The 19,406-nt window shown below is 41.3% G+C and overlaps 1 protein-coding gene across 2 annotated transcripts in view; it reads left to right on the forward strand.

Moving 5' to 3' along the window:
- lrp2a (low density lipoprotein receptor-related protein 2a) overlaps window positions 1-19,406 on the forward strand; it is a 135,125-nt gene that overhangs the window by 48,028 nt on the left and 67,691 nt on the right. For both annotated transcript variants that reach the window (XR_008572556.1, XM_054788394.1), the window contains exons 20-35: window positions 2,818-2,955; window positions 3,028-3,309; window positions 3,380-3,619; window positions 4,100-4,219; window positions 7,265-7,381; window positions 8,250-8,630; window positions 8,810-8,824; window positions 9,948-10,196; window positions 10,592-10,803; window positions 10,880-11,064; window positions 11,142-11,370; window positions 12,943-13,120; window positions 13,270-13,398; window positions 17,114-17,280; window positions 18,018-18,161; window positions 18,241-18,350. Coding sequence is in view for 1 of the 2 variants with exons in the window: in XM_054788394.1 (XP_054644369.1) it covers window positions 2,818-2,955; window positions 3,028-3,309; window positions 3,380-3,619; window positions 4,100-4,219; window positions 7,265-7,381; window positions 8,250-8,630; window positions 8,810-8,824; window positions 9,948-10,196; window positions 10,592-10,803; window positions 10,880-11,064; window positions 11,142-11,370; window positions 12,943-13,120; window positions 13,270-13,398; window positions 17,114-17,280; window positions 18,018-18,161; window positions 18,241-18,350 (2,896 nt within the window). In the remaining variant the exon portion in view is untranslated. The remainder of the gene's footprint in view (window positions 1-2,817; window positions 2,956-3,027; window positions 3,310-3,379; window positions 3,620-4,099; window positions 4,220-7,264; window positions 7,382-8,249; window positions 8,631-8,809; window positions 8,825-9,947; window positions 10,197-10,591; window positions 10,804-10,879; window positions 11,065-11,141; window positions 11,371-12,942; window positions 13,121-13,269; window positions 13,399-17,113; window positions 17,281-18,017; window positions 18,162-18,240; window positions 18,351-19,406) is intronic.

Here is a 19,406-nt window from a genome sequence, read left to right on the forward strand (position 1 = left end):
GCCTCTATAGACAGGTTGGCGTCCAGTTTGAATGTTGACCAGTAAAGGGAAAATAATAATAATAATAATGTTGACCAGTAAAGGGCACTGCGGACTGCGGAGTAAAAGTTGTACAGCACTACTAGGCTTGTTATTATCATGGTTCATGGTTCATGGTTTTAATCCTGAACATGCATGAGTCAAACAGTAGCACATCACATAGTACAATTCACAATTTTGCATGTCCAAAAAGGAGTAGGAAGAAGCCAAGCTTATTTAATCCTACCCCTCATCAGTTTCACATCAGTTGCAATACATTTATTCACCTCTTGTTCTTCCAAGTGTACTTTGTAGGTCTACATGACAATGTAGTGCAATCATAGCCAAGGTTTTTACTTACTAAAAGGAAGCTAGAGGCTTAATAATAACTGATAGAATATATCCACAACCCACAGAACAAAGCTGTGCTAGTAATGTCTTACGCTTGTTTTTTATATTTTACTTTTTATACGGCAGAGTGTCATTACAGCTTTAGTTCATCAGGAAGTGACGGTGGGCGTCCCGAGCAGGAGAGCTAGGCTCAGTGCTAGCTGTGAGTTTGGAGAGAGTTGGGAAGTGTGTTTATGTTGGCGTGGATGTAAAGTCCTGCAGTGTTCTCCGCTGTTAATAAAGCCATTAAAGTGCATCGGCGATGTGAGTCTCTCCTTCCCCACAACAAGCGGCATTACAGTATTGACCAGTGCACACCAGGAAATAAACTGTGTCATTTGTTACAGGCATTGGCTGGACAGCTATGTAGTGGGGCTTGTTTAACCTTTGCCTTGTGGGCAAGCAGGAAGGAGAGATGATGCTGAGAGATGTGTGTGTGTTCTGAGCTGCTGTCTGGTGGCCGCGTTCAATAAATAAAGTTGGCAGAAGCAACAGGAGAAGTTTCCTTCTTTGCTTCGGAGCTGAATAACACTGACAAGTTAACAGACTAGTCGCGAACGGAAAAGAAGACGGCTTTGTTTGTGTCGAATACAGAAGATGAGGACTTTGATGGATTTGTGGATGAGGATTGATCAAAAATAACGTGAGTACATTCTAAAATACTTCAATTAAGTACACCCGAACTCAGTTTTGCTCCCGCTGGCGCATGCATGCTAGCGTATGTTTTTTTTTTATTGTAGCGTCGCTGGGAGCACGTCCTGTTCCTAGCCTAATTTGCGGTAATGTTTTGGTGCAAATGCTCTTAAAGTTACATGTTTGACCAGGAAATAGCAAGCTCAAAAGAAGACGGCTTTTTTATGTGGAACAACTGACAGTTTGTGTGGATCTTGTGAATGATTGTGACTGAGCTAGGACTCAGTAATTAAAGTCTACACACGACGGCTTCATTGATTGAAAAACGAAACTTTTTTGTGCATGAAGCTTCTACTTGAGTTGGTAATTTGGCAGCAATATGCAGTCAGATATTGACCAAGGGATACAAAATGGGTGGCCGCTGGCTGCGTTGGACAGGTGACTGCTATACACAGGGTCTATAACATGTAAATTTGCTGCGGGGGATTTTTCAGTGGCTGCTATAGGCAGGTGGCCGTTCTATAAAGGTGGCCGCTAAGACAGGTTTGACTGTATACTAAAGAAAGATAAAACATTTTTAAAGTCATAATATTATGAGGAACAAACAAAACAACAAATAAAATTGTAATTTTTGTTTTGTTTTGTTTTAGTTTTGCCTCAGTTCGGCCTGCTCAATTCACACCATTTACTTGCTGTCACTCTATCTTTTGTTTTATTTGTTATGCCTCCATTTCCGTGAAAGTCCGCTTCTTCGTCCTCGTCGTCGTCCCACCAGTTGTGCTTCAGAATGACAGTGGCCACGGTAACAATTAGGTCTTGTGACAGATGTCTCATGGGCTCTAGGCCTGAGACAATAATAAATTAATTAATTAATCACACAATAAATGAAAATGAACTCAATAATTTCTCAATGTATTGCCATGTGCATGCGCGTCTGTTTTCCTCATCTCCCGCCTTCAAACAGGCAGGAAGAGAGTTCACTCTGTGCATTGGTTTAAGTACTTTGGCGTGTTTGTGTCATAGAACAACAGCAAGAACGGAGTGAGCCCTTTTGTCAGTCATACAGTCTCTTTGTCTTGGTGGGTGGAGGTGGGGCTCCTAGCATACTCACAGAGGGCAGAGTGAAGAGTGTAGCCTCATGAGGAGCAGTGCAAGAGAACGTAGTACAAATTAAATTACAAGACTGCAATATATATCTTTTTTATAATTTGTCGTTGTACTTTAATTGTTCTTAAAAGTAATGTTCAAATTTTGTCTCGTCTCGTTCTCGTAGACCCAATTTTGTGTATCGTCTCATCTCATGAACTGAGTGTCTCGTGACATCCCTAGTAACAATGCAATCAAGGCTCTTTAAATATTGATGCCACATCCATGAGTCACTTTGAATTGACCATCTGTGGTGAAGTGGAGGCATGGAAAGGGTGTGGCTCGAGGCACGCTCACTTCCACTCAAGGTGGAATCTATGAACGACAAATTGCACAAGAGTGTGCGTACGCCACTTTTTATAACTGTGAATATTTTTGCCCGCACTCACATTTTGGGTGGCTGGCTTACGCAGACTCTTAGTCAGAACTCCACGCACATTTTTATAGATGAGGCCCCAGAGGATTGTTTTGCCTCTGTAAAAATGGTGTTAGCCGTCTTCAGTCTTTCTTCGGTCAACCGCCAATGATCAGCACGATGTTGAGACGAGTTTGTGACTTGGCATGTCACATGTAGGCGGAGGGCCCTCATCCATTTTTCATCCATGACTTTGTTATGCATCACTCCCCAAGGTTATGCCTATTTCACTGACTGGCGTCTGGGTGGAATTGTGCGTGTGCGCAAGACTGACGGTGGTGAGATGGTGGTTATCCGACGAGGAATCAGCCACATTATGCACGTCAAATCCTTCAACTCCAACTCTCAAATCGGTGAGTAGCTTTCTTAACAGCTCCATTCTATCACTTCCACTCCTTACCTCTCTTAACTCCGACCCATTTCAGGTTCCAACTTGTGCAACCGGCCCACAAATCCCAATGGGGACTGTAGCCACTTTTGCTTCCCGGCGCCTGACTCCCAGAGGGTGTGTGGGTGTCCGTACGGCATGAAGCTGGCCCACAACCGGCAGACATGTGTGGAGGATCCCGCCAGCGAGCCGCCAACCCTGCAGTGTGGCGCCAACTCCTTCTCCTGCGCCAATGGCAAATGTGTCCCAAGCAGCTACCGATGCGACGGTGTCAACGACTGCCACGACGACAGTGATGAGGCCAACTGCGGCATAAACAGTAAAACTTAGTATTCGCCATCAAAAGCTTTTTCATCTTTTTCTTGCTAATACTTCATTTTTCTCCCCAGACAACACCTGTTCCCCCTCTGCATTCATGTGTGCCAATCAGCGTTGTGTGCCGGTCGCGTGGCGTTGTGACGGACACAACGACTGCCTGGACCACAGCGACGAGTCCAACTGCCCGACACGTGTACCCGGAACCTGCTCAGCCAATCAGTTCACCTGTGCCAACCACCGTTGCGTCCCCCTTACCTGGCGCTGTGACACTGATAACGACTGCGGGGACAGCTCAGATGAAGCCGACTGCCGTGAGTTCCACAACAAACCTCAGTGTTGGCACGGATCGATACATCACCCTCACTATTCCTGCAAAGCATCTTGTTAACGCTTTTCTTAAATGAAGTATTTCACCACCTTAAAGGAAAACTGCCCTTTTTTTGGAATTTTGTCCATCATCCACAATCCTTATGTGAGACGTACAAAGCAGCTAAAAATGCACTAATGGGATTCACCTATTGCGTCTACATGGCCCTCTATCAAAACACCTCTAAAAACGATTTTGGACCGTCTATTTGAGCAATTAACAGCTGAGTGTGCCGAGGTCTTCTTTTCAATGCATAGTTTCTGGATTCTGCTCTCCATCATGGCGGTCAAACTGGCCGTTAAGGAGATCGGCCGTTATTGATCAGTGGCCAATCAATCGAAGCATCCTTAATTAGCATATTAGACATTCCTAGTCTAGACAGTTGATCTCTTCCCAGGACATGATGGTCAACATGTGTCCCCAGATATGAGCAGTACATGCCTCCCAGACCAATTCCAGTGTCCAGACCACCGCTGCATCGCCCCCACCTACATCTGTGATGGCGACAGGGACTGTGTGGATGGGGAAGATGAGCAAGGATGCAGTAAGTAACATTGCTGTCTCATGGAGTGGATCCCCCTATATTTGCACATTTTTGTTAAAAAATATATTTAGTTATTTGAAATTTTTTTTTGCATGCATTACCTTTTAAACGAAATGCATGGCACCACAAATCAGGGTTAAGCCCCAAATATGTCTCATACACTTATTAAACACATTTCAAGTATAAAATGTATAGCGACTCACCACTAATGAATGATAATGAAAAATGATGGATGAACACATGGAATGGGAGTCACGGTGTAGCCTTAAGCCTGGTCATCAGGCTCACGCTAGATCAGGGGTTGGCAACCTTCACCATCAAAGGAGCCATTTTGCCTCCTCTTTCCGTACAAAAAAAATAGTTTGGAGTCGTAAAACATTACACAGCTTATAAACAAAAAAAACAAAAAATGTAATGTTACCTGTTACAACAACAAAATTGTTTGCTCAATACTGTTTACACCTGCGCTGAATTGTCATCATTCTATTCGTCCTGGCCTTGACTGTCTTTGCAGAGAGAGGCATTCTTTCATTTCCTGAATAATTTCCTGTTGATTTTAACAGAATAGATTCTCTAATATTTTTATTTCACGTATTCTCGTATTTGTGAACGGCTTCCCCCTCCTCCCGATCTCATGTGCAGCCCAGCATTGCCAACTTGGCAGGTTTTCTTGCTATATCTGCCGACTTTCCAAACGTATTTTCTCAAAAGCGACCAGTAACAAATGTAAGGAATTTTCCCAACGTCTTTGGGAGAGTTTTCTGGTATTTCAAGACATAAAAATGAAAGCATATATTGTTCTGTGTTTGCTGCCAAGAGGTCCGCCCCACTTCACAGCAGTCACAAGCAGCCAGTGCACAGCTCCTGCGGCACACTATCTGCCTGTCTTGGAGTCTCTTTTCTAACTATATTTTGACCTGAACATGTCAACAGCAAAGCAATTCCAACACCATGTCTGTCTCCAACTCATAAACACGTCTGTAGTCCTCTTGTCCTTGGAAGGACACTTAAGCATGGTCTATGCTTCACGCAGCCACAAGGTCCACACAGCTCCGCGCAGCCAAATTCCGTACGTCACTTTTTTTTTTTTTTTTTTTTTTTTTTACGTACGTCACTTTTGCAACCACGCCCTTCCATGCGGCGTCGACGCAGCCCAAATTTTGCGCACCGAGGAAATTTTCTAACTAACGGCCCCGCACGGAAAAACATGGCAGACAAGCAATAGCCCCTGGTGGCGGAGATTGGAAAATACAGACATATTTATGATTCGGCTCATAAAAATCACCACGATCAACAGATTGTCATCAATTATTGGAGAGAAATTGCTGCCACTCTTGGAAGAGATGAGGAAACAGTAAAAAAAAAGTTGGACAAATTTAAGAGACCGATATATGAAGGCAAGAAAGGGCACTATAGGGAAAAGTGGTGATCCAGGAGGAGGCAAGAATGCCCCACCAATTCTGAAAGAGATGGCTTGGCTATCGTCCTTTATCAAACACAGAGAAACGTTAAGTTAATGCTCGTCACCGTGTTGTAAACAACGCTTTCTACTTCTACTGTGGTGTATCGTTGTATGAATGTCGTAGGCGTCCTACATTGCACCCCATCATCTGGGAAAGTATGGGCTAACAGCGGGGACATGACTCACTGACTACGCATCTACGTTAATTACACAAAAAAATTCAAGATTCGAGAGTTTTATTGTCATGTGCACATGCAGTAAAACAGGTAGTTCTGCTATGCAATGATATTCTTGTTCTGTTCATTCTCCCAAAAACAGAAAGAAAACACAAGAAAATGAATAAGAACATCAGAAACATATATACCAATAAATTAAGCAACAACAACAGAAGAGACATTAATACCAATAAATAAATAGATAAATATATAGTGCTATGAGTGTGTGCGTGTGCGAGTGATTCGTTGAGAAGCCTGATGGCCTGTGGGTAAAAGCTGTTAGCCAGCCTTGTGGTCCTGGACTTCAAACTCCTGTAGCGTCTGCCTGACGGTAGGAGTGTGAATAATGAGTGTTGTGGATGTGTGCTGTCCTTGATGAGGTTGTTTGTTCTTCGTAGGACTCGAGATTTATAAATGTCTTGCAGTGAGGGGAGGGCTGCCCCAACAATGTTCTGTGAGGTCTTGATCACCCGGTGGAGTGCCTTCCTATCACGTGTTGTACAGTTACCGTACCAAACAGTGATGGAGGCGGTAAGGACACTTTCGATGGTGCATCTGTAGAAGCAACTCAGGATTGTGGTGGGCATGCCAAATTTCCTCAGTCTTCTCAGGAAGTACAGTCTCCTTTGGGACTTCTTCATAATTTGTTGGGTGTTGTGAGACCAGGTGAGGTCCTCACTGATGTGTGTGCCAAGGAACTTGAAGGTTTTCACCCTCTCCACCTCAGTCTCATCAATAAACAGGGGTTTATGCGGCTCCTTTTCCCTTGTTCTTGGGTCAATGATCATCTCTTTAGTCTTATCTGTATTGAGAAGGAGATTGTTATCACGACACCAAGCTATGAGGTCCGCCACCTCTCTTCTGTATGATGTTTCAACACCACCAGTGATCAGTCCGATGACTGTAGTGTCATCCGCAAATTTAATGATGCTGGTGTTGTTCTGGGAGGCCACGCAATCGTAGGTGAAGAGCGTGTAGAGGAGCGGACTCAGCACACACCCCTGTGGGGTCCCAGTGCTCACAATTCTTGAGCTGGATGTGCGATTGTGGACTCTGACTGACTGTCAAAAAAAGTCACGTACCGCGTTACCGCCGTTAACGCGCTGTTTTTGACAGCCCTTATGAAGACATAAACATGTAAAATTTGTTGGCTTTACATTTTATTTGTATTTTCACTTATTTATTAAATTATTACCCACTTATTGTGAATGAGATGTGTTTTCTGCGGAAAAAAACAGTCTATTTTGGAGGGAAAATTTTCTTTTTTTTTAGCAAATCCGGAAATTTGTAAATGTTCGGGAATCCACTGCATATAAAAGACAAAAAAAAACGAATATCACCTATACCCTGCCCAACTGGATTTTACAGTCTACAACTGCACGGGGAGCGAGTTCAAGTGCACCCGCGGTCACCAGTGCATCAACTCCTTCTACCGTTGCGATGGCGTCTTTGACTGCACCGACCGCTCGGATGAGCAAGGCTGTCGTAAGTACTTCATTCTTACACTTCAGTAGGTATGCCTGCACAATCTAATGCAGGGGGGTCCAAAGTGCGACCCGGGGGCCATTTGCAGCCCACAGCTGTTCTTTAATGGCCCTCGGCCATTAAAATAAACATAAAATTAAATTAAACAGGAAAACTAAAAAGAGCAACAGCAAATATGGAAGAAAGGAGCAGTAACTGCAAAACTGCAAAATATTAGGATAATAAAGTTGCACTGATAAGAGATAAAAGTGATAATCTTATGAAAAAAAAGCTGTAATATTATTAGGAAAAATATTTTAGAAACAACATGAAACATTGAAACATTCAAGAAAAAAGTACATGATTTTTTCACAAGTTGTAATATGACAAAAAACAAAACAAATTATTGTGCAATTAGATTGGAAAAAATGTTATAATTTTAACAGAATGAAGTCAAACTATTTTGGGATAAAGTCACAATATTTAGAGAAAAAAATGAGAATAAAGTTTAAATGTTTGTTTCAAAGAAATGCAAAAATTAGCAAAAAAGTGTATTGAAAGAAGAAAAAGTTCATATTAATAATACACTTTGTCACCTATAACACCAAGCTTAATATGGAGGCTGCTTTTTCTTTAAGTATATTAAACTTCTTAGCATATCTACAAGTGTTGCTTTACACAATATAACACCTCAAAGTGGCACCCGCACTCTTGATTTTTCAGTATGTGGCACTTAGTGAAAAAGTTTGGGTCTAATGGAATCAAATGCAGGAGCTATATAAAGATGATTCCTTTCCAGAGAAATAACTATGCATTGAATCATTGGCCTTGTAAAGGACTTGGCATTAGAATGTGTTATTTTGCTGATGTTCTTGCTGGTGTTTCTCAGCAACGAGGCCTCCAGGAATGTGCCATCACGAGAGCGAGTTCCAGTGCCAGTCGGATGGCAGCTGTGTCCCGGCCACCTGGGAGTGCGACGGACACGCCGACTGTGAGGACGGCAGCGACGAGCACCAAGCCTGCCCGCCGCGTACCTGCCCCTCCTCGCTCTTCCGCTGCGACAACGGCAACTGTGTACTGCGCAGCTGGCTCTGTGACGGCGACAACGACTGCAGAGACATGAGTGACGAGCGGGACTGTCCCACGCCACCTTTCCGATGCCTGGGCTGGCAGTGGCAGTGTCCCGGATATAGTCTGTGCATCAGCCTGACCACCGTGTGTGATAACACGCCGCACTGTCCCAACGGTGCAGACGAGTCTCCTCTCTGCAGTAAGTCCCCGCAGAAGGGCTTCCTTAGCTTCCACACAGTAGTAGCATCATCCCACAGCAGTATTGTGCTGTTTGGCTGCCTCTGAATTGTTTTCAGATCATGCATGTGTGTGATTACACTTTCCATAACCTGACAATGATTTGTGATTTTCCTTTTTTGCTTCTCTCACAACTTTCAGATGAGCCTTTGCCAGGTATGAACAAAAACTCAATCACTTGGTAAAAATACTACTGATTTGATTCATGAATAATTTAATTAGGGGTGCATGATAATTATCAGACTGATAATTATGGGCATAATGATTAAAAATAAAACATTAAAAATAGTTCTGATAAATGATCATTTTAAAAAAATGAGATGAGATTACCCATTCTGTGGTGGTGAGCAAATCAAGTGCACCTTTATTCTCCTGCCTGTGACATTAATGGCCTGTCATAACTTCCCCTGAGCTCACTTGTAAAAAAACATTCACTTTAAGAGAAAGATGAGGGGGGGGGGGAAACCCATAGAGCACACAACATACCTGATCAGCCCCCTGAAACGCCAGCGCTGCGGCTTTTGAAAAGTGCAAAAGGTTTGCCAGAGACCTCCGTTGCATCACACCGGCTGCTCAGAGTGTGTGCCCACAGTGCACCTTGCTGGGGCAGGCCAGGTGGCTCCTCCCGCTATATACTCCGGTTCTCCTGACCTCTGTAGCAGCACACCAGCTGCTCGGAGCTTGTGTCCGAGTATAGTGCACCTTACTGGGCAGCGCCAGGTGACTCCTCCGGCTCTATACTCTGGTTCTCCTGATAGTAGTGATATGGTAGTAGTGTCATGATAGTGTATTTAATTAGGGCAAATCAACAGATACATTAGGTCAAGTCCAAATTTGTTGAAGTCCTTCTTACCTCTAGGTGTGTTAAGTTATTGTTTATTGGCTAAAAAGGTATCGGTATCTTATTGGTCTTGAGAAGCAGAAAGTTATCGATATTGGTTTGGAAAAAAAGATATTGTGCATCTCTAATCTCAGCATATGTTTTTGTTGATGGTAGAAATGTCACCATATCAGTTAGGTTCAAATAACTTCATCCCGAAACATTATCACAGCAATAACTATCCAATAGTGGAGATAGGGAAGTTAGTTCTTATTTAATTGCTGATGACCAGTGACTATTTTATGGCCGTCTAGAAAAACTGTAGAAGAAAAAACAAAGTAGAAGACATTTCCCCCACACAATCGCTGTGTCTTGTATTATTCATTATTTTGCAATGCATGTACTGTGATTGATGTTTATAATGTTTCTGATGATATTTTTCTCCTTCTTCCAACTCAGACCAGGAGAGCTGCTCTGACAACAATGCTGGCTGCACCCACGGTTGCATCCAAGGGCCCTTTGGTGCGCAGTGCACCTGCCCTGTTGGCTATCAACTGAGTAACGACTCCAAAACCTGTGTGGATGTGGACGAATGTCACCCTCCGGGACGATGTAGCCAGCATTGCTTTAACGAGAGAGGCTCTTTCCGCTGTCACTGCCACGATGGTTACGCGCTGCAAGAGGACCAGCGGACCTGCAAGGCCTCAGGTGATGAAGCATGAACCTCACATTACAAGCTGATTTTCTCATGTTTGGGCTTTTGCAGGAATGAGCAATGATTAAAGGGGCGCTTTACCCCTTTCTTCCCGCTTGTCTCCCTTTGCTGCTCGGATACCTGTAGATAAGATAGCATACATGTCAACCGCTGGTGTAATTAGGACGTCATCACCCACAAAAGGGCTGTTTATAGGGAGTGTGCCTTTTCCACTGAAAACCCCTTGAAAGGAATTGCAATACAATAGGTCTCATTATTTGCGCATAACTGCATTCCACAAGGATGGCCGTTCCGTTCGAGAAGGGTCTGTTGGAGGGTTGAGTGGACACGCAAGCGCTCCTATTAGCATGAGAACAGACATAAGAAAGTATTCCATGTCTGCCAACAGATTCCCGTCAAGCCGTCTTGTTGGTGGCCAGTCGGAATCAGATAGTGCAAGATGACATCACCGCTCAGCCCAACGTGGTGCATTCACTGGTCCGGGACGGACGCAACATCGTGGCCCTTGACTTTGACTCGGCCTCTGACCGCGTGTACTGGTCCGACACCAGCCAGGACAGGATTTGGAGCGCTCACAAAAACGGCAGCGATCGAGCTGTGGTGAGTGTGCACACTGAAATAAAGAATGAATCGACTTGCAAACATGTTGCCTTAAACTGAAGACGTTGGTTGGCAGGTGTTTGACAGCGGCGTGACAGTAACTGAGAGCCTTGCAGTGGACTGGGTGGGCAGGAACCTCTACTGGAGCGACTATGTTCTGGAGACCATTGAGGTTTCCAGACTTGATGGTACTCACCGGACCGTGTTGGTCAGTGAGAACGTCACAAACCCTCGAGGCCTGGTGCTGGACCCAAGAGACAGGTCAGGCCAGCAGTGCATGGTATCATCTCCGTGTGTCATTATCTATCCCATTGGTGCTAAAAGGTTTTGTCTTGCAGCGCTCACCTGATGTTTTGGACCGACTGGGGGAGGAACCCTCGCATTGAGAGAGCAAGCATGGATGGGAACCTGAGAACCGTCATCATCAGCAACAAGTTGTACTGGCCCAACGGTCTTACCGTAGATTACCCCAACAACTTACTCTACTTTGCTGATGCCTATTTGGACTTCATCGACTACTGCGATTATAACGGCAAGAACAGGAAACAAGTTCTGGCCAGCGACCTGGTGAGTGGCTGACACGTTTGTACGATAGTGCATGTTATATATTGGGCCACACCTCGTGATAACTAAATTCAGGGCCAATGTGATTGGATGCAACACATCGATTAGAGAAATGTATTACCTACTAGATCGTTCACAAGAGATTTTCATGCAAAATGGAAGCAGGAAGGACCTACACCAAGTCTTCCGCCAACACAGGGGTGTCCAAACTTTTTCCAGCGATGGCCACATAGTGAAAAATGAAAGGATGCAACTTTGCCACTTTGATATTTTGTAAAGACGTGCTAAGAAGTCATATATATATTTCAAGGAAAAACATCATCTCAGCTTTGTTTGCATATTATTAGCATGAACTTCCATCTTTGCTCTTTTTTTTAACCATTTTTGATTTACATTTTTGTCTTTTTTAAATTTTCCAAACATTTAATCTCTTCATAGTCTTCCTTTCGTAATACTGTGACTTTATTCCTATAATATTATAACTTTTCACCCATCCCAATTTTCCAAAAAATTGCAACTATATTTTCTTTTGCTTGTTTTTTAAATGAATTTACATTTCCACATTTATTTCTCTCATACTTATTTATTTATTTATTTACAAAGACAGTGCATATTAATAAACATTTCTGTCAATATGCCACAACTAGCCAAAAGGCAATTTTTCATCTGTAGTCCCTAGTCCTGATCCTATTTACTAAAAGTATATATATTTATATATAATAATCAGAACACAATATATTCATAATATTATTTGTAATATTATACTCTGTACTACTAAAATGACATTATTTTTCCTCCTAATATTACCAGTTCATTCTCGTAAAACTACAATTATTTTCTCATTAAAATGCTAATTTTTTTTCATAATATTTTTACTTTATTGTGTAAAATTACAGCTAATATTACATGTAATATTATGAATTTATTCCCCTAATATTTTACTTTATTTAATACTTTATTTATCTATTTCTTTATTTCGACTTTGTTTCTCACAATATTGAGACTTTATTGAGAGTTTATCCTCTAAAACTGAAACTTTTTTCTCATTAGAATACCTCTTTTTTGTCATAATATTTTGACTATATGTTTGTAAGATTACAGCTGCTTTTTCCATTTCTGCTGTTGTTGTTTTATTCCAAGTGTTTCAACTATTTTTAAATTTCCTTTCTGTAATATTAGGACTTTATTCCCACAAAATTTTGACTTTGTTTGTTGTTTTATTTCGAGTTTGTTTCTCAAAATATTAAGACTTAAGAAAAATAACATATGTTAGTATGTGCCACGGGCCAATAAAAAAAAAAGCAGCGGGTCGCAAATGGCCCCCCCGGCCGCACTTTGGACACCCCTGCACCAACACGTAAAGTTGCATGTTATGGACAAGTCAGAAGACTGGAAGCTGTTCCTGCTGCAAAGGCTGAACCAACTCCATATGAATGCTTTAGGGTCATAATAAGATGGACTATGGCCAATACCTTATTTTATAAAGTTATTCAAACATAGTGTAACTTGAAAAGAGATTATTGCATGTTTAAGACACTGTGTGTTTCTGTTTCTTTTGCTGCTCTCTGTGAAAAGGTTCTTCAACACCCCCACGCAATTACCATTTTTGAGGATTTTGTCTATTGGACCGACAGATACATCAACCGCGTGATGCGAGCGCATAAGTGGCACGGGGAGAACCAGACAGTGATGCTGTTCAACCTCCCTCAGCCCATGGGTCTGGTGGCTGTACACCCAGCCCGGCAGCCAGCAGGTATGGCGGAGTTCTTGTGCTGCAGCAGAACCGCTCTATTAGCAGGCTTATGCAGTTTTAGGAATCTGGTGTCTATATGAAATGTGTCACTCTGTTTTCTATACACAAGCTTTTCCCTCACATTTATGAGTGTGGCTATTCATTTATAGGAACCAATCCCTGCTTCCAGAACCCGTGCACTCACATCTGCCTGCTCTCAGCGGTTGGACCTGGATTTTACTCATGTGCATGCCCCTCCGGGTGGATGCTGGCAGCGGATAAAGCGACCTGCACCAAAAGTACGAATGCTTTCTAAGTTTCATGTGCTTCTGTACATCTCTGGTTGTTGTCTTGTACTCGTACAAAGCTCCACCGTGAGTATCTGCAGACACTGATACTGTACATAGTAGTACCAGTATTAAAAGTACTACCGAATTCACATCAAACATAAATTGCAAAAAAATCTCGTCCACTTTTTGCCTAATGCTGCTTATTTCACACTCAGACATCATAATTACAGGTGCTGGATATGGCCTTTCTTACGATATTGTCTGATTTTTTCCCAAGGCGTGATATTGAATTAGCACAAGAGTGTCCAAACGAGGGCCACATAGTGAAAAATATGCAACTTTCCCACTTTGACATGAACTTTTTTTTTCCCCCATTTTGCTTTCTCCAAATATTTACTTTTTTTTTTTTTTAAATAATCTTTGTAAATTTTCTTCAAATAACTTTTGGATTATTTCCTTAATATTACAATTTTTCCACAATCTAATTTTCCAAATATGACAATTCTAGTTTATTTTGTTTGTTTCTCATCATATGACAATTTTTAAAATATGATGTATTTTTTCGTTAATACTTCAACTCTATGCCACTAAAATGACACTGTCTTACCTCATAGTATAGTAAAATATATAACTGTTTCCTTTGTTAGAATCCGACTTTTTTCTCTTAATATTTTGACTTTATTCTTGTAAAATTGTAGATTTTTTCATTTGATTTTATTCATGTATTTATTCATATTCTATTTTCTCATTTTTCTTTTTGTATCTCTCCTGTCTTGCCTGGATTGGTTATTATGACGTTTTATGATTTTGGAGAGCTGCTCGAAACGTGAATGTCTCTTGGAGATGAATAAAGTGTCGGTCTGTTTGTCTTCAAGATTCAAGATTCAAGAGTTTTATTGTCATATGCATAGTAAAACAGGCAGTTATACCATGCAATGAAATTCTTATTCCGTTCATTCTCCCAAGAAAAGAAAGAAAACACAAGAAAGAATAAGAACATAAGAAAACATAAACACATAAACATAAATACCAATAAATTAAGCAACAACAACAGAAGAGACATTAATACAAATAAATAATACAAATAAATAAATAAATAAATAAATAAAAGTGCTATGAGTGTGTGCGTGTGTTGCGTGCGGCGTGTGTGAGTGCTTCATTGAGAAGCCTGATGGCCTGTGGGTAAAAGCTGTTAGCCAGCCTTGTGGTCCTGGACTTCAAACTCCTGTAGCGTCTGCCTGACGGTAGGAGTGTGAATAATGAGTGTTGTGGATGTGTGCTGTCCTTGATGAGGTTGTGTGTTCGTAGGACTCTAGTTTTATAAATGTCTTGCAGTGAGGGGAGGGCTGCCCCAACAATGTTCTGTGAGGTCTTGATCACCCGCTGGAGTGCCTTCCTATCACGTGTTGTACAGTTACCGTACCAAACAGTGATGGAGGCGGTAAGGACACTTTCGATAGTGCATCTGTAGAAGCAACTCAGGATTGTGGTGGACATGCCAAATTTCCTCAGTCTTCTCAGGAAGTACAGTCTCCTTTGGGACTTCTTCATAATTTGTTGGGTGTTGTGAGACCAGGTGAGGTCCTCGCTGATGTGTGTGCCAAGGAACTTGAAGGTTTTCACCCTCTCCACCTCAGTCTCATCAATAAACAGGGGTTTATGCGGCTCCTTTTCCCTTGTTCTTGGCTCGATGATCATCTCTTTAGTCTTATCTGTATTGAGAAGGAGATTGTTAGCACGACACCAAGCTATGAGGTCCACCACCTCTCTTCTGTATGATGTTTCAACACCACTAGTGATCAGGCCGATGACTGTAGTGTCATCCGCAAATTTAATTACTTTTATTTTTTATTTTTTTATTTCTTATACACTCAAAAAATATATAAACACAACACTTCTGTTTTTGGTCCCATTTTTTATGAGATTAACTCAAAGAGCTATCTAAGAATTTCTGCGCAAACTGTCAGAAACCGTATTTGGAAAAAGTATTAGATCTTTGAGTTCATCTTATAAAAAATGGGAGCAAAAACAAAAGTGTTGTGTTTGTATTTTTGTTGAGTGTATATATATAAAATGTTATGATGTACATGTATGCATAATATTTTTTTCTTGTACATTTTCTTCTTGTAATTATGACTTTAGTAGTATTTTGATTAGTATTATTTTCTGCAACCTCATTTTCCACAAATGACAATTTTATTTGTGGTTTTGTTTATGACTTGAAAAAGTAATCTTTCTCCAATATTTCAACTTTATGCTATTAAAATTACATTATTTTTCCTTATAATATTATTTTTATTTGTTTTTATTTTTTTTTTTGTTTTCTTGTTAAATTCTATTTTCAAAATGTGCTGCAGACCAATAACAAAAAAACAGTGTTGGGCCGCACTTTGGACACCCCTGGATTAAAAGTATTGCAAGAAGATGCCTTATTCCCCTGTCTATTAAAAAACGCAGGACACATTGCACTTTTCCTTAATTTTCACGTCCTTTCCTGTTTCGCGCTCTTATTTTGTTTTTTTGTTTCCTGTTTGGCCAGATGTGTAGCTGCTTTGTGGCCCCTGGAAAGTGTGTGCAGCGCTACCGGTTTCTCATTAGTAGTCAGAGCTATTTAGGTGGATCCACATTACATGCAAAGAGAACAGATCTAAATGCATATAAATACTGTACATATAATGATAAATTAAAGGGGTAAATGAACATTTAAGTTTACTTTTACCTTCATTGAAGACGTGATTCTTGATGTGAGTCTTCCCAAAGACACAATGTGGCAGCAAGACCTCAATAACCCAAAATGGAGCCAAAGAAAGTTTCATGTGCCAGCATTTTGATAAAGAAGGTGAAAAACACTATTGAATTGAACTGAATTCAAGAAATGTGTCCGTGGTGTGTCCCGCTGCAACATTGTGTCTTTGGGAACACTCACGTCAACTATCACGTCTTCAATGAAGGGAAAAGTAACCTGAAATGTTAATCTCTTTAATTCATCATTTATATTTATTTAGAATAGTTTTATGCATGTAAAACTGTAAAAAAAAGATGTTTTGTTTTAACATGTTTGTTGCTGACTTTCATTTCCGGTTGCCATTTTTTTAGCAAGCTGGCTTCTTTGGAAGGGCTAAGGACGTTTTGTGATAAAAACACATGGAGAACACAGCTGGACTCAAGCTGTTTATTAATAGCGCCGCAAGATGCGCACCGTATTTATGCTAACCAGAAAATGTAATTACATTTTGGTGAAAATTTTTGACCTGAAAAACACGCTAACCGAGTTTCCACCGTGTTTTTATTTTCTGTATTGTTCATTTCTTTCTCCCATATTTTCAATCTAAGAGTCTCCTCATTTGTCCTTCAGATCCCCCTGCCAGGTATGGCTCCCTTAAAAAAAGAGAATAAAGAATCATATAGTCCTGCTTTTCAAAGTCTCAAGAAGACAATGAGTCTTTAGTTGAGTGTCTTAAGGAGTCTCTCTTGTGTCTCCAGTTGAGCTCATCTCAGGTTTCAGCACATGAAAGCCAACACAGTCATCCCGCAGGCAATGATTATCCAAGAATGAAATTGCTCCTCAACCACTGACTGATTCTAATCTCTGCTGACAAAGCAAAGCACATCGTGGCACAAACTTTCACTCATCAGTAGACGATAACGCTCATGGAACATATGTACCACATCATTGTGTTTGAAAGACACAATGGCTTTTATGCAATGTCTTTTCTGCTTTTAGCCGTGGATCCTTTCCTGGTGGTGGTGAGAGACAGCATCATTTATGGCATTCCCTTGAGCCCAGAAGACAGAAGCAATGGTGCCATGGTGCCAGTGGCCGGGCTACAGAACGGCTACGACGTCGACTTTGATGACAGCAAACAGACCATTTACTGGGTCGAACACCCAGTAAGTCATTTATAGTACAGTAAACAGTAGCAAAAGAGACATATTAATACATTTAACATAGAGGTGCACAATAATTTTCCGATAACCGATAATTAAAAAAAAAAAGCTCCCGTGAGCTCACTTGTAAACAAACTTTCCGAGGAAGACATTTTGTGTGATAGTTGTTGCTAGTTGTTCCGCGATGAGGGGGAAAAAAACATTGAGCACACAAAAAAAAACCTTATCAGCTACCTGAAATGCCAGCGCCATAGAGTTTGAAAGTGTAAAAGGTTTTTCAGAGACCTCCGTGGCGTCACACTGTCTGCTTGGAGCAGAGCGTGTAGGCAAATACAGTGCACCTTGCTGGGCCGCGCCAGTTGGCTCCTCCCGCTCTATACTCCGGTTCTCCCGACCTCCGTAGCGGCACACCGGCTGATTCATGTGTTCAAATATAGTGCACTTTGCTGGGCCACAGCAGGTGGCTCCCTCCGCTCTATACTGTGGTTCTCCTGATAGTAGTGATGTGGTAGTAGTAATGTTGTGATATTTGATTAGGACTAATCAACAGGTACAGTTGGTCAAATCCTAATTTGTTCCAGTCTTTCTTAACCCCAGATGTGCACAAACTACACTTAAATCTAAATTTTAAAGAAGTAGATGTAAAAAGTTATCGCTTATCGGTACCATATCGGTCTTGAGAAGCAGAAGGTTTTTGCTTCGGTTTTGGACATGAAGGTGAGTGTGTTTTTGTCTTTCAGGGTGAGATCCACAGAGTAAAGTCAGACGGTACCAACAGGACCGAGTTTGCCCCTGCAGCTATTCTGGGCTCCCCTGTGGGCCTGGCCCTTGACTGGATTACAGAAAACCTCTACTACACCAATCCTACTACACAGTCCATTGAGGTATTTCTTGGAATGATATTAATATAGAAAAAAGACTGGATACATCCAGAATAAAGCAGAGCTGTTTGTGCTTGGGCAGGTGTTGAGGCTGAGAGAGGAGGTTCAGTACCGCAAAACTCTCATCACAAATAATGGCTCTCCAACTGGAGCTGGCAGTCCTGTTGGAATTGCTGTGGACCCTGCACGTGGGTAAGCCTTGTTTTACACCTCACAAACACTAACAACCTCTGTTTCTGTACTCATTATGTATACTTTCATTTCATTAAGGTATTGTTTATCATGTATCCTGTTCTTATTTATAACTGTTACAATGTTTCTGTCAAATTTGACTACCGGTACTTTGTTTATTTATGTATTCTTTATTAGTGAATAAGCCAGGGCTATCCAAAGTGCGGCCCGGGGGCCGTTTGTAGCCCGTGGCTGTTGTCGTAATGGACTGTGGCACATATTAAAAATAAATGTAACCAGAAAAGTAAGCAAAAACAACAAAAATAGTAAAAAGGCAAATCAACAGTAATTTTACAAAAATAAAGTCCAACTATATATATAAATATATTTTTCTTGTCCTGTCCAGCCATTAGGGCAGATAGTATTGTAGATCTAAATGCCCCTGCCTGCCCCTGGCCCCTACAGATTTGCTCTGCCAGGGAAAAGTGTCAGATACACTTTATTTGACTTTGATGTTTTTTTGTTATGCACATTTGGAGTGGCCGGACAGGAGCAGGAGGGGATAAAGAAGAGAAAAGAAAACAGAGGGGGGACAAGGTGGGGGACAATAAAGAGATAGGCAAGGACAACAGCAACAACAACAGTTGTGACAACAATAACAAAACAACAGAAACAAACAGGACTGCATCAGCAAATGTCTGTGACGGAATAAAGACCCTGATGGAAAGGACAAAATAATATCAACAACCACAATGACAATACTGCATTGAAACAGTCACACATAATAGTACTGATAGTAGTAATGAAATTAATTAATTAATCAGAACTATGATTGTAATCAGAATGACAATAACTGTAATGCACACAATTGTAACAACTATAATTATATTGTTGACATCACCGTCACTGAAGCAATACCAACACCATAATAACACCCTGGTTAAGTCAGTGAGTACTGTGGGGAAGTACGTACAGTATGTACTGTGAGTGTGCATATGTACGTGTGTGCAGGTATCTCTGTATGTGTGCAAGTCTTCATATACAGTATATAAAGGTGCAAGAATGTGTGAGCGTGTA

The sequence above is a fragment of the Dunckerocampus dactyliophorus genome, chromosome 9, assembly GCF_027744805.1.
Source record: "Dunckerocampus dactyliophorus isolate RoL2022-P2 chromosome 9, RoL_Ddac_1.1, whole genome shotgun sequence".
Taxonomy (NCBI): domain Eukaryota; kingdom Metazoa; phylum Chordata; class Actinopteri; order Syngnathiformes; family Syngnathidae; genus Dunckerocampus; species Dunckerocampus dactyliophorus.